Raw genomic sequence first — 15,311 nt, 5'->3', positions numbered from 1 at the left:
ATTTTCGGGAAAATGTGAAGAACGAACAGCCACTCGGAAACGGCTTGCACTCTTTGACGGATAAGGAAATAATCCCGGATATAGTGTTCCTCCAGCCAGCAACTGATACTGACGAATTAGTTCCGAAAGGGCACCGACGATGGTAGTAAAGATGCGTCGCCACGTTCTATAGCAACTCCGGCTTTTTTTAATATTGTTGGATATGATTTAGTGAAAGCAACCCTTCGGAAATTAGACTACACGTGGACGCCGTTTATAAGATATCAGATAATAATAAACGCCCTTCAGTGCGATAATGAGCTGGTACTCGTCAAATGCATCGTTAATTTTTAAAGATAACACGCTGTTAAACTGATTGTGTCTAATCCGCGCGATTTTATTCGCTCTCCGTAACACAACAAGTGCAGATCATACCCGGAGGAGTTTTTATTACTCTACGAATTATCACCTGCTCGTAAGCAAACTCATGGCCCCTTAGCATAGCGCGTGGATGATGTTTGGGATGATATCTCGTTCGTTTCAGTTTGGATAAGTTCTTGTCGCGGAAATGTTCCTGAATTCAGTAACGGATAACCGAGTTCAAGTGCCAAATTTGTTGCTTTCTGCTCAGTGAGATAAAAAAAAAAGTGTAGTGTTTTTTCCCTAGGTTTGAAAAATGGAACACGACGCTCCCAATGAGCCCATCATTTTTCCGCATTTGCAAAACCAGCGTAACGATGAGCACATCCGGTTGAAAAGGATGCTCCATGCCGGGGATACGCTGGTTTCACTTTTCGTGATCAGCCCCCTGGTTGTGAGTCACTGGCGGGGAACCTGGGACTATATGGATCAAAAGAAGGAATATTTCCCGCCGTGGCAGTGTTTCTTGAGCGGATCCTTGCTGCATACCTTCTTTGCTTTGCTACGAGGTCCGCTGCAAGCGGTTTTTTCCGTTCCCAGTAATGGAGAAAAAAGTCGGTGGAAAACGGTGCGAAGATTTGTGGTGTTTAAGGTTTATACCTATGTGTTTAGCATCAGCTGTATCATGCACTGGAGAGGCGGCTGGAATGTTATGGAAATGTATCTCGGTTAGTATTCTTGAGTAATTTAAATAAAAAAAAACACCGATCGATAACAAACAAACATAAAAAGTAAATAATATTCACAGACATTTAATCGAATTTTTGTGTCAATATTTTGAATCCAGAGTTATTGATTGATTTAAAGAACACAGAGACGTTCGCCAAAAAAATAATCTTTTAAGGTCTACAACACGTTCTTGTATGAAGTTAGAGGAAGTACGTTGTACAACGCAATTCAACATAAAACAAATAATCACGACAATTATAAGTGCTAGTAAAGATCAATATTATGTTGCCTCTGTTCTGAAAATTTTTCTCAAGCAATTTTATCACGTGTTCAGAAGTCGCAGCGTTGGATGACGTTCGAAAGCTAGAAAAATCAACAGTATTAGGTAGCGATCAGTATGTGGAAGAAATAAACTGTATCCTTCGGTAAATCAGGAAATAGAGATTTGTGGAAGTTTGCGTATTGTTTTGCAGGAAGGATCTCTTATGAATTCTCGTGTTGGATTGGTAATCAAGCAGTGGCAAATTTTATTCCGAAAGTGGGCCTCTTAACATCTTTCGAAGTCAGTAACTGAAATGATTTTTATATTCTCTCAGAAATTTCACTAACGTTTCTACGGAACAAACAAAAATTATGTTGATTTTCCAGAACAAATTGTTCAATTTTCCCATACAAACATACAAGTTCAAATTTACTCATGTTAATGTTATTTAAAATTTTTGCAAAAAATCTTGGATGAAGCCTAGGGTTTGAGAAATTCAAAATTTCAAAAACAAATTCAGAAAAGCACTGTAAAAAAGATTTAAACAGACGTAACTACAAATGTTACAGTTTCACCAAGAATTTACAGGAAATTATGGAAAACGTTGTTAGTCTAAGATTATCGCAATAATCAAAGGTGCCTCCTGATCATATCCTTTCACCAATATTTCCAACAACATTTTTTCGCTAGGATGCAGAGGTGACCTCGGTCCTAATGCACAATCTTTGATCTTTAATCCCCTATTCTGTTTTCCAAGCTCCATTCTATTGACTAAAAGGCGATCACGAAATTATTGCGACAACGAAAATGTTATGCCAATTTTCTTATAATTATTAGAATAAAACCAAAATTTTAGGGTAGTTTTATACATATATTTACTTTAAAAGTAAATAAAAAAGTCAATCGATGGAGCCTTTAGTGTAAAATTGAACGCATTTTCGCTTGATGCCGGAGGTCGGAGGTCGGATGTTCTTAAAAAACTGTTTTGCCTGATCAAATCAGTGGTGCCCATCGGAGGGAGGCTTTCTGTATCCTGACCCTACATTTTCTTCATTCTCAACTGCCTCAAACATTATTATCGACGTTTTAAGAACCGCAACTTTTCGCCAGATCAATAGCGTTGTGAATGAAAACGGTCGAAAGCTTGATTTATGTTTCTCCAACGATGGGCTCCAGACTATAACGATTGAACCAGCGCCTGCACCTATAGTCAAGTGTGTTCGTCACCATCCTGCGTTGCTGATCTCGATGCAGATATCCGTTTTTTAGTCCCGCTCAGAGATAACGACACCTTTCTTCCTTGATTTTTAAAATGCTGATTCTGATTTCCTAGCTATTTCTCACGAGCTTGACTCTGTTGATTGGGAAGCTGAGCTTGATCGATCCGATCCCAACGCTGCCGCAGACAAATTTACTCACATCATAAATCACATAATCGACCTACATGCGCCGAAACGTCTTGCAGCTGAAAATACTTGAGCGCCTTGGATAATCAAAGATTTGAAACGCTTGAAAACTTTGAAGCGCAAAGCTCTTCGAAACTACAACAGGCTCAAAATACCCTCCTCAAAGGATGAATTTCGCAAGCTGATTATTTTATTTATTTACGTAGTATACCGTCTCACGACATAACTTGACGAACATAATTCCTATAATTCACTCGGTCCATGGCAACCGTTCTCCAATTCCTCGGGCACCCCACGTTCGCCAGATCACGCTCCACTTGGTCTAACCACCTCGCTCGTTGCGCCCCCGCTCGTCTTGTTCCTACCGGATTCGTAGCGAACACCTGTTTTGCAGGACAGTCGTCCGGCATTCTCGCAACATGTCCTGCCCAGCGTATCCGGCCAGCCTTCACCACCTTCTGGATACTGGGTTCGCCGTAGAGTCGCGCGAGCTCGTGGTTCATCCTTCGCTTTCACACTCTGTTCTCCTGTACGCCGCCAAAGATGGTTCTTAACACTCGTCGCTCGAACTCTCCGAGTGTACGCAGGTCCTCCTCGAGCAATATCCATGTCTCGTGCCCATAGAGAACAACCAGTCTAATGAGCGTCATATATAGGTTACACTTCCTGAGAGGGCTAAGTCTTCTCGACCGCAGTTGCTTGTGGAGTCCATAGTAGGCACGACTTCCGCTGATAATTCGCCTTCGGATCTCACGGCTGGTGTCATTGTCTGCGGTCTCCAGTGAGCCGAGATAGACAAAGTCTTTGACTATCTCCAGCTCGTCGCCGTCGATCGTGACCTTGTTATTACTGGACAAGCGGGTTCGGTCGGTCTCGGATCCGCAGGCCAGCATGTACTTCGTCTCGGACGTATTAATCATCAACCCAATCATTTCGCAAGCAGAGCTCAGCGTTTAAAAAAGCCAGCGTCAAATGCTACCAGAATTACTTATCTCGATTGCAACGGAATTTTAAACAAAATCCAAAATCTTTTTGGAAACACGTCAAAGACCAGCGAAAAGAGTCTGGATTACCAACTAACATGTTTCTGGATGACGAGACGGTCTCGTCGAAACACGATATATGTTATCTTTTTGCTAAAAAGTTTTTTTAGCGTCTTCACTTCCGGATCTAAAGCATGGACCACTACAAATCTGGACTCGTCAAACGGGTCTATCTCGGAGCTATGTAAACGAAAAAAAAAGTTTTATAATCAAAATGTAGGGATTTTATTGCACTTCAAAGGAAAAATAAGAAAAAAAATATTTCGATGTTTTTTTTTTGATAAAATTTCGAACTTTTCGTCCAGAACCACTCATCAAAGTTTGGACACCCTATTCACTGACCTCAGTGACCATTTTGTTCCACAATCTCTTCATCTCTGTTGCATCCCGAGTCGTCCTACCATTCTTCTTCATCTTCTGCTTGACAATTGCCCAAAATTTTTCGATAGGGCGGAATTGAGGGCAGTTGAGTGGGTTGATGTCTTTTCCAACAAAATCCACCCGTTGGCCGAATACCACTGTAGTACCTCCTAGCTGTAGTGGCAGCATGCCAAATCTGGCGAAAATTTTACTGGTCCTTTGTGAGATCTATTGTACAAAAAAAAATTTTTTTAAGGCACTCCTCCTTGTACATTTCGGAGTCCATGGTCTTGTTTTTCACAAAAACCGGGGTTTTCCGTCCGCAGCTGCAAATACCTTGCCAGATCAAACACTTTCTTGCCAACTTATCGGCAAAAACGAATTTGAACGGGGACATCACCCTGACCAGTGCAGTGCACCACTGAAGTGGCTTTATAATTTTTTTGGCCAGGAAGCTGCCCAAAATCCATCTTCGCGTACGTTTCGTCATCCATGAGGATGCATCCGTCGTACTTCGTTGGAATCTTGTTGTATAACTTCCGGGCACGTCCTTTGGCTACTAAATTCTGCTTCAATGTCCGGTTTGGTTGCTTACTGGCCCGATAGGATCATATTCCTTCGCGGAGACTAATCCTTCTGACGGTGTACCGGTCGACGTTGAATTTCTTGGCGATGTCGTAGTCCGACTACCCTGTGTTTGCCTTGATCGTTCTCAACACCTTCAAATGCAGTTTCTGATTCTTAGGTCCACTATAACGCTTGGTATGAACCTGCCGATCGATAGTATGCATCTCACGGAAACGTTTGAGAATGCTGCACACGGTCGATTTGAGCATTTTTAACGATTTCGCGATTTTTTTTAACCCGACCACGTCGGTTTTTAACGTGAGTGTCAAAAATTTATTTTCGTCTCGCGGCTTCCACCACGTGTAACTTTTTTGGAACAAAACGAATCGTAATGAAATTTTCAGCACTGATAGAAGAAACATTTCCAAACAAAGTACTGTCAAAACATTCCAGATCCAACTACTAGGAGCGCAATGGTATAATAAACAGTGCGTCCAGATTCATGGTGATCCATGCTTTATATCCTCAGAACGAATAGTTAGCGCAACTAGAAACGTTCCATCCTTGAATACCCTCTTAAACAACATCTCTTTCGATAAAGAAACTATTCTGAAGGCGACTGATAAACTGAAAAATTCTGTTTCCCCGGGCCCCGATGGTACACCAGCTACGTTTCTGAAATGTTTCATGCCTCATTTAGTAATTCCTATCAAACGCATATTTGACGCTAGACAAAGCGATCTTTCCGTCGTTGTGGAAGATTGCTTTTATGTTCCCGGTTTACAAAAAAGGCGAAAGGAGGCGAAACAATTACAGAGGAATTTCGGCTTTGTGTGCAGTAGCTAAATTGTTCGAACTTGTTATCTTTGACCCAATTTTCTCGTTTTGCAAGCAATATTTTTGTAATGATCAACATGGATTTATGCCCAAGCGCTCTACGACTACGAACTTATTGACATTCACATCTTTTGTGCAAGACAGTTTTGCTGCCGGTTTTCAAGTCGATGCAATTTCCACCGATTTGTAAGCTACTTTTGACAAGGTGAACCATGAAATAGCTATTGCGAAGCTGGAGAAGCTGGGAATTTGCGGGTCCTTATTAGATTGGTTTCGCAGTTACCTCATAGGACGCAAATTCTCTGTAAGATCTGGTAACTCATGTTCCGAACAATTCTCTGCCACATCAGGCGTGCCTCAAGGCAGCCACCTTGGCCCAGTAGTGTTCCTGATTTACTTTAATGACGTGCTTTTACTACTTGACGGTCCGAAACTCGCCTATTCAGATGATCTGAAGCTATTCTACACTATAAAAGGTTCTGGAGATACTGTACTTTTACAACGACAGTTTGACAATTTTGCCAAATGGTGCGACAACAATTGCCTGCCATTAAACCGCAAAAAATGCTCGGTCATCACTTTTTCCCGTAAACGGCATCCCATAACTGTCGATTATTTTCTTGGAAACCAGACAATTTATCGAGCAAAGCACCTAAAAGATTTGGGAGTAATTCTAGACCAACAGTTGGACTTTAAGACGCACACTTGCTATGTAGTCGACAAAGCATCGAGAAGTTTGGGATTTCTCTTTCGCGTCACTAAAGACTTTAAAGACATTTACTGCCTGAAAAGTCTCTATTGTAGCCTTCTTCGCTCAACCTTGGGGCTTGTGATATAGCTCAGTTGGCAAGTCTGTTGTCTCCTGAGCCGATGTCCGTGAGTTCGAGCCTAATAGTAAATATCGAACACAGTTGTACCGGATAAGTTTTTCAATAACGATCCGCCAACTGTAACGTTGATAAAGTCGCGAATGCCGCAAATATGGTAAAACGACTTTAATCCAAAACAAAGCTCAACCTTGGAGTATGCATCTGCTGTATGGAGTCCCTATTATCAGAATGGTGTTGATCGAATCGAGGCCATCCAAAGACGCTTTATGCGTTACGCTCTAAGACACTTGAATTGGCAAGATCCATTCCGCTTTCCACGATACGAGAATCGTTGCTACCTCATATCTTTGGACACGCTTCAAGCCCGGCGAGCTACCATTCGAGCATTATTTGTCTCCGATCTGCTAGCTTCGAATATAGACTGCCCCATGATGCTGGAAACTATCAACCTGTGCGTTCGACTTCCAGGCAGTGGTCGGAAAATCGCTCAAGAAAAGCAATCAGGAATGGTTTCTAGCTAGAATGATGCTACCTCCGAGTGCTGTGATACGCACGTGGTAAAAGTACCCATTGAATATCTATATGTCGAAAATCAACACTAACTTGATATAAGAAGATATACCATGCCCCACCGGAGGCTACCGTTGCTATTCGTCACGTGGCTAATCGACGGTGATCGACATACTTGATGATACATTTTGAACGTCGCTCCCTCAATCATTCCCGAACGTCTATCCTCGCCATCATTGTTGATAATGCTCGTTATTGATAGACGATCATTAATGTTTCAAAAGGAAAAATCTGAATAAATACCAGGACCACATGTTCAAAAAAGCTGTAGCACATGCTGGACAGTTCTTTGCGGTTACCTAGTCATGATTTTGTCCTTCTAGGCAAAACGAAAAATAAAAAATCATCTGATAGCCTACATAGATCGCTCAGAACTGATACATATCAGTTATGATCCTAAAGGTTGAAAGTCGTTAGGGGAAGGAAATCAGCATCGAGACGTTCGTTGCTGATAGTCTGCGTCCTTTTTTACCTCATCATGTATCGCAAAAGTGTTTCAAATACAGAAGCGTCGTTGTCATGCATGATTGTTTGTATGATTTGGTTGAAGGAGGAAAATTTGACTGCTTTGATTTTTTGGCTCTGAATGTAGTCAAGCATGGCTCAGTGAAAATGATTGATTTTCGGAAGCATGCTTCCAGGACTAAGAAATCGGAACATTCAGCTTCACATTCCTCTTCGCCAGAACAACCATGGAGCCAATAGTGCCCTGATTGGTATTACAAGGACATTCAACCGTTTCTCAGAGCTCTTCGACTCCAGGAATATGTTTAAAAGAAGAATTCTAGCTATGTTAAGAACTGTGTAGTCTGTAGTATGTAATTTTTTGTTAATTTTGCCTTAATGTTACTTTTAAGTCTAATCATTAGGATCAATACGTGATCCGTTGATTTTATTAACAATAAATAAATACGATTTTTTTTAAATATGAACAATTTTCCAAGAATTAAGAATGTAAACTAAAGCCCTGAACATGCTCCTTTTTTGGTTCTCAAAATTATATTTGACCGTGGTTCAAAACACATTTCTATGAACTTAAATATGTAATATAGTTTTTAGTGTTGAATTCGAGCACCTCGGCTAAAATTTTCGAACGCAACTTAAGTATTTGTAGCTTTACAATGAATAATTTGTGAAGAAAAGTGAACATATTGAAGGTTCCGTTGCGGAAAAAATTACAATTTTTGCACTACTATGACAGTTAAGATAACTGACAGCTTTGGTAAAAGTTTTCGCACTTCTTGAACAGTAATTTATGTTAGAAAGTGCATATGTTCATCCTATGTCAAATACAAGACCATTCTAGACGATCAGTCTCACCCAGCAGTACTGATTCTAGGCATCTCAAAGCGTGTTACTTTCACATATCACTTTAGCATCCAGCTGTTTTAAATTTTGTATCCTAACAAATTTGAAGGAAAATGATCATAACTTTTATGATTTTTTTTTCACGCAACATGATGAACGTATTACGAAACTTCAACAGCGATTTTCTTGAAGCCTGCTAAAAAGCAGCTCATACGACCTGTAGAAAACTGACTGAAACTTAGTCATTTTTTCTTAGCTTTGTTTTGACAGTTTTCTTTGGTGTGTTTGGAGACATCTGGTGACCCAGCTAAAAATTAAAAATTGGTTCAAAACGGGTGTTGGATTTTTTACACAAGTTTCGTGGACTAACTTGTACGTCTGTTCTCTGTGGTGTAAGTGTTTTTTTTTTCAGAATCGCACAAAAATATTTTTTTTTAACGGCACAAATAACATCCACCATAGCTTAAATGCGCGGCCGTTGGTGCTTTCACGGTATTCTAATTTTATTCTACGGCGAAAAAGCAGAACTGACTGGTCGACCTAATGAACTTAAAAATTAACTCTCTTTGTGTATGTTGAACTGAAAGCACTTAGAGTGTTCATTTTGAGCTCGGCTGCCGAACTGCATTTTGAGAAGCTACGAATAAAGGTATGACAAAAGGATTGGTCGATCTTGGATAAATCTTGGCGAGATCGATCTTTTGGATCTGATTTTTCGATCTTTCGGAGTTTTTTTATCTATGTACTTTTGAACTTTTATCAAAAGCACTAAACTAATCGAAAGTTCAATCGATAGAAAAGTTACTTGAAATCTTACAAAGCCTTGGCTTAAGCATCTTTAGCGTTAGATCAAGATTAAAGTTCTTATCGAAAATTTCAAGTTCCATAATCGAAGCTCGGTAGAAGCCTGTTGTTTTTTTTAGAAAGCTGTTCAGCTTTTTAATGAGACGAGAATAAAAAGTATTCCTAAAAAAAATCCACAATAGAAGTATAAAGCGATCATTTTGTATCTGCATTTGAATTATGACATTCCTCAAATCAATATTTTGAAATTGCTTCTACCTTTAATGGAACTTATACTTAAAAAATTTGGATGCTCGAAAAATTAAACTGTAGCCTTCCAGATGGTAACCTTACCTCTATAAACCATGACCTGTGCCTGAATTAGTGGTATTAAAAGAATCCGCGAAGATAAAAATCAGTAGCTTTAAAAAGTGACAGTGATTTGGTAAATTAGTTGAATTGTTCTAGTCAGTCAAGATAAAATATTTAGTTTTAATTCTATCTATCACGCTTATATTTTGAACTTTTAAAGTATATATCTATTTATTCTGTTTTCGATATATCATAAACATTGAACAAAAGTCATGAAGAGTAAAACATGAATTCTAAAATCTATATTTCTTATTGCTCAGACATTTTAAAAAAAAAGCTCAGTTTTGCGGTTGTTCAATCGAACTCAAGGTGAGTGCTGTTACTGAAGTGATGTTTTGGACAAAAACAACTTCATTTTGAGTTTAAAAAAAGAAAGGTGAATCTTAGAATTTTTAATATCGTAATTAAAGAAATTATAAATGAAATTCATACAGGAGAATTTAAGCAAGTGGATATTTGAGTACCAAATTGAGAAAAATCTAATACAACAAATAAACTCGTTCTGGATAAACTCTGGCGCCTTTCACACAAAAGGGGAGGAATTTTCAATGTACAGTAGTTTTTCGATTTTATCACGATAAAAAAAAAATTCACCGTAAATATGACGAAACCGTGAATTTGGCGAAAATAAAAATTAAAGTGGAAAAAGTATTTTTATTTTCTTTAATCAATAATTTATAATGTTTTCAGTAGTGGAAACGTTTTGTATCAATAAATTTTGATCATAAAACGTAATTATCAAAGATTATGAATCACAAAGGATCGATTTCAGTTCAAATTATTCTTCTCTATAGCAATTTTAAGATTTTTTCTTGGAATAAAGCCATGTAGAATATCCATTTGATAGTCTACATCTAATTGAAGTGAATTATTTAGTTTTTATGGAAATTTAACAGAAAAAAAAACAAAGAAAAATGCATCAAGAATTTTCTTCTGCAAATTTCAAACTTCAGTATTTCAATCTTCACACCTTTGATTAACAAAAAAGTTTACCTTTTCGAAAAATATTTTGAAATTTGCTCAACTTAGATTTTTAAAGTGTGTTTCTCGAAATTTGCATTATGGGCAGATAATCCTTTATTTTTAATATGTGGAAAAACAGAAATCTTAGTCCTTTTTACATATTTCAAGGCAAAGCTAGCAGAATTTCATTTTGATCTTTCAAAATTATCCATTCAATCAATACTAAAGGCTGTCCAATCAGGATTGCACACACCACCCTTTCAAATAAACAAATTAAACAAAGAATCAGAGACACTTATTTAAAAAAAAAAAACGTTTAAATTCATGCACATCTTTATAGGATTTGCATAACCAAAAAAGTTTACTTTTTTAGAGCGGCTAACCAAGCACAAATACTCAACAACACTAGCATTAGCGTGACGTTTAAATACTTATGTCGATTATTACAAGTGTTTTTAAACTCCAAATGACGAACTTAAACACTGTACAACAGAAATAAGCAGTTAAATGGCATTTTCATATTATTGAATACCTATGTATATACCATAACATAAACCATAAAAAATATCATGAACAAAGACGCTCTACACTTTCGAACGAAACTTAAGGTCCTGGTTTGTGAATGATTTCCAAAAATGGGTGATAAAATTGAAACAATAACCGTGATAAAATCGAGCGTAAATTTGGCGAGTATTAATAAAATCGAAAATCTACTCTATACAGTAACCTCGTTATGTCAATACTTTCATCAAAACTTTTTTTAGAAAGGCATTTGAAAAATGTTCAAGTTTTTTTTTATAATTTTCATAAGATTGTATGTGAGCCTTCCTTCACAAAAACTCTAAACGTCATTCAATATTTAAAATTATTTTGTAGAATTAAAAATTTTCATTCATCATCATCAGTCAGTACGGTGTAACCAGAATAGTCAATTTTATCAGTCGTTTTTGCACACAAAAACTGCTCTTGTTAGCAATGATTAAACCATTTTAAAATACGAAAAGGGAACAAAACAAAACTAAAAAAACAACCAGGAAACATTTTCGGTTCGCTTCTAAAGAACCGAAAATGAAAGGATTGATAAGAAGAAATTCTTTAAACCTTGCACAATTTGTTTGATGCACGGCAAGCCCAAGCATGAGCAAATAAAAAAAAATAGATGCTTTTACCATTCTACATTCCTACACCTTTATTTGGAACTTAATTTTAATATACTAGTATGGAAAATGGATTTGTTAAACATTTCAAAATTACACTGAGAAACTGGTGTCATCATTACAATCCAATGTGCATTTTACCACGACAACGCACTTGATTCTCATTACAAATCTCATCGCGATTGAAACCGTTATCATTAAAATGTATGACTTTTGCCAGCATGGTCTGGTCAGGTTAGATGCAAAGGGTTTCAGAGAACGTTCTAGAATGAAATTCTACACACTTTCTATTATTGGACCTATTTGGTCTCAATTTTTCCGTGCCTGACTACCGACAATGACCTCGTTTGTTATCACATTGCTTATTGGCTATTACAACACACGAGCTGCCAGATTAGTTATTGGTTTATTTTTGTTCTGTTTTTACCAGTTCTTTCCCCCCAACGAAATGCAGAGATTGTTCCGTTCCAAAAAAAAGATTCTTGAAGGATTGGCGAAGTTAAAAATTTGCTATGCGTTATCAAATAAATAAACTTTTGATTTTTTTTCTACTTTCCCTGATAAAGAATACAAGTCTGTTGAAAAAGGCATTTGTTTGAGATTTCTAGAATATTAAAGCTTACATAATACAGTACATACCTTTTTGAAAATTAGTTGACAATCTGAAAAATGAAAAAAAAAATATTTAGATACAGTCTACGGTTCGAGTTATCAACGATTAATTTTAAAATAGAACTAAAAGATTATTAGAATAAAATATTTTGAATCAAAAAATGTTTTGCTTATTTTTTGATAAAATGATAAAGCTTTACTAATAATCAAAGGTTTGAAGAACCTCTTAGCTGAATGAAACTATTATTTCAAAGTAGTCGAAGATTCCTTTGAATTCAGCTACAGTATTTGAAAGACCCAAATACTAGTTATTTCACTAGCTACTTGCTAGCATCCTCAGTGGGTTATCGACTGAAGAAAGTGTATCATTTCCCTCCCTTAAATTGTCCAAGCTAGGTAGCTCTGAATTATTTGTAGGTAAAAAGAACCTTCGAATGCTCGGCAAATGTGCCGTTGTCAGTTTCTTGGGCCTACCTACCCTTTTCTGGGTGTTGTCAGGTAGATTATTATTGTTACCCGCCCTATTTTGGGCGTTGTCAGGTAAATTATATTTCTTCTTACCTAAGAACTTGAACAGCCAACTATGACCTGGTCCGTTGTCCCCGTTCAACAGATTAGCTGAATTTTGATTGAAAATTTCAATACTTTCCGCTACATCTAACTTCAGCGAATTACTGTTCAACGACCGAAGTAAAGAAATATTTTCTTGATCGATCAAATGGCCTGTTTCACAGATGTGTAATGCTACTGAAGATCTAGGATTCTGTGAAGGGAGAACTTTTTTCTTCGAATCTGATTTGGCAATTGCCAAATGTTCTTCGAATCTCTCTATTAACTTCCTTTTTGTTTGTCCAATGTATACCTTATCACAGTCAGAACAACTGATCTTGTACACACCGGATCTATGCAAAAGTTCCACCGGATCTTTTGTTGATCCTAAAATGGATTTCAATTGATTATTGGAACTACTAAAAACCAATTCAATATCAAATTTTGTTAACTTGGATCGTAATTCAAGAGCATTGAAGCTATTAAATTCCATCGATCTCCGTTGAAACTCGTTTTGAATTGGAGTTAAAGTAGTGAAGGATTTTCTCTGAAGAATTTTTTGTTTTTTGTTGATGATGGCTTGAATAGAACTGGATTGGTATCCATTCTTATTAGCCGTTTGGAAGATATATTGAAGTTCCTTTTCTTCCCCTTCTTTTGAGAGAGGAATCGAATTCATTCGGTGGATCATATGATGGAAAGCGGCCATCTTATGTCCGAATGAATGATTAGAGGTGCTCGGGATAACCCTCATAGTATTGGTTGGTTTCCTGTAAATCTCAAAATTGAAAAGATTATCTTCTCTCTTTATGAGAACGTCCAGGAAAGGGATTTTCTTATCCTCTTCCACTTCACAAGTGAACTTGATATTCTTATGTAAACCATTTATGGCTGTCAGGAGTTCCTCAAGAAAATCTTTGTTTACTACACAGAAAATATCGTCGACGTATCTCCACCATTTTTCGGGTAGTAAATCCTGTTTTTCAAGAGTTTCCTCCAAGTGAGCCATAAACAGTTCACAAAGAAACGGAGACAACGGGTTTCCCATTGGAGCCCCTTTTGTCTGTCTATAGAACAGATCCCTAAACTTGAAATATGTCTGTCCCATACACAAGTCAACAAGTTTCTTGTAGTTTCGCACTTTGAGTCTCCAAGCGCTGCCACTATGTTGTTGAAGCAACCAATCCTCTAACAGATTAGAAGTTTCTTTAACTGGGACGCTTGGAAATAGTGCTGAAACATCAAAAGAAACCATGATATCATCCTCCTCTATGTTGCCTGAAGCTTGAAGTCTCTTGACAAATTCCAGAGTGTTGGTTACCGATCTAGTTCTAAAAGGTTTTGGCATCCTTTTGAACTCTTCTAGTAACCATTTTGCCACTTTTTCTGTGGGTGCGTTTACACCTGAAATTATCTCCCTCATTTCATTCCCCGGTTTGTGAATCTTAGGTAAACCTTTGATTCTGGGGACGATAGGGGCTGATACTTTCAATGCGATCGGCGCAAACCCCAGAATGGGCCCACACTCTTTTAGTGTTTTTTCTACTTCCTTCACCATTTCTGGCAACGGCACATTTGCCGAGCATTCGAAGGTTCTTTTTACCTACAAATAATTCAGAGCTACCTAGCTTGGACAATTTAAGGGAGGGAAATGATACACTTTCTTCAGTCGATAACCCACTGAGGATGCTAGCAAATAGCTAGTGAAATACTAGTATTTGGGTCTTTCAAATACTGTAGCTGAATTCAAAGGAATCTTCGACTACTTTGAAATAATAGTTTCATTCAGCTAAGAGGTTCTTCAAACCTTTGATTATTAGTGACAATGGCATCCACGCCTAGTGAACCAAACAAATTTATTAGATTGAAAAAGTGTATCGCGGGGTTGCAGAAAAGCATTTCTTTTCTTAAGGAATGTTTACGTTTTGGGTTAACTCCTGTTAGCCATAAAGTAAAAGTGAGTGTTCAAGTGCCAAATAAGTTAGTGAAAAAGTTACAGTGTGAGTTCATCAGGGACAGCATCCAAAAGATGTATGCCCAGTTGAATTCTAAAACTCTGGAGTGTTACGCACTTCATCTTAAATTAGCGAAACAATACGAAGCAGAGTTTCCTTCTTTTTTGATGAAAGTGAAAGTAGCTGAAGAGTGTGAGGCGAGAAGAAAAAAGTTGACGCTTGACAAAAAGTTGAAGCTTTTGAAGGTGAGGCAACCGGTCAAATCGAGGGAAATACCAAGTGTTGTCGATTTGGACGGGTTTGTTGTGAATCGTTCTCCGGAACAATTCACGGATAAACAAATGAGCCTACTGAACAAAGGGTTGAACTATGCGGTACATAGGAAACCGCGAATGGACCAGGTAGTCCTGGACGTCGAGACAGCTATTAGGTCTAGCAAGTTGTCCTCAACCCAAAAGGACTGTGCGAGGGCTGAAGTAGCAGAAGTCTTGAGGAAAGGTATCAAAGGACATTCGAATAAGGATGAGCTTGATGTGGTTAAAGAGCTCAAAAAGAAACCGGTGTTTTTTGTGAAAGCGGATAAGGGTAACTCAGTAGTTATTTTGAATAAAACTGATTACAATCAGTTAATTCAAAGTAAGATCGATGAGGGCCCCTATCGAATTCGCA

The 15,311-nt window shown here is 37.8% G+C and overlaps 1 protein-coding gene across 1 annotated transcript in view; it reads left to right on the top strand.

Annotated features, from left to right (window-relative positions):
• Positions 1-544: 544 nt before the first annotated feature.
• Positions 545-15,311, top strand: part of LOC129749513 (uncharacterized) — a 98,203-nt gene continuing 83,436 nt past the window's right edge. The window contains exon 1 of the mRNA XM_055744493.1: positions 545-1,067. Within this exon, the coding sequence (XP_055600468.1) occupies positions 656-1,067 (412 nt within the window). The 5' untranslated portion in view covers positions 545-655. The remainder of the gene's footprint in view (positions 1,068-15,311) is intronic.

Source organism: Uranotaenia lowii, chromosome 2, assembly GCF_029784155.1.
Source record: "Uranotaenia lowii strain MFRU-FL chromosome 2, ASM2978415v1, whole genome shotgun sequence".
Classification (NCBI taxonomy): domain Eukaryota; kingdom Metazoa; phylum Arthropoda; class Insecta; order Diptera; family Culicidae; genus Uranotaenia; species Uranotaenia lowii.
This window is presented reverse-complemented; position numbering and strand designations above follow the sequence as displayed.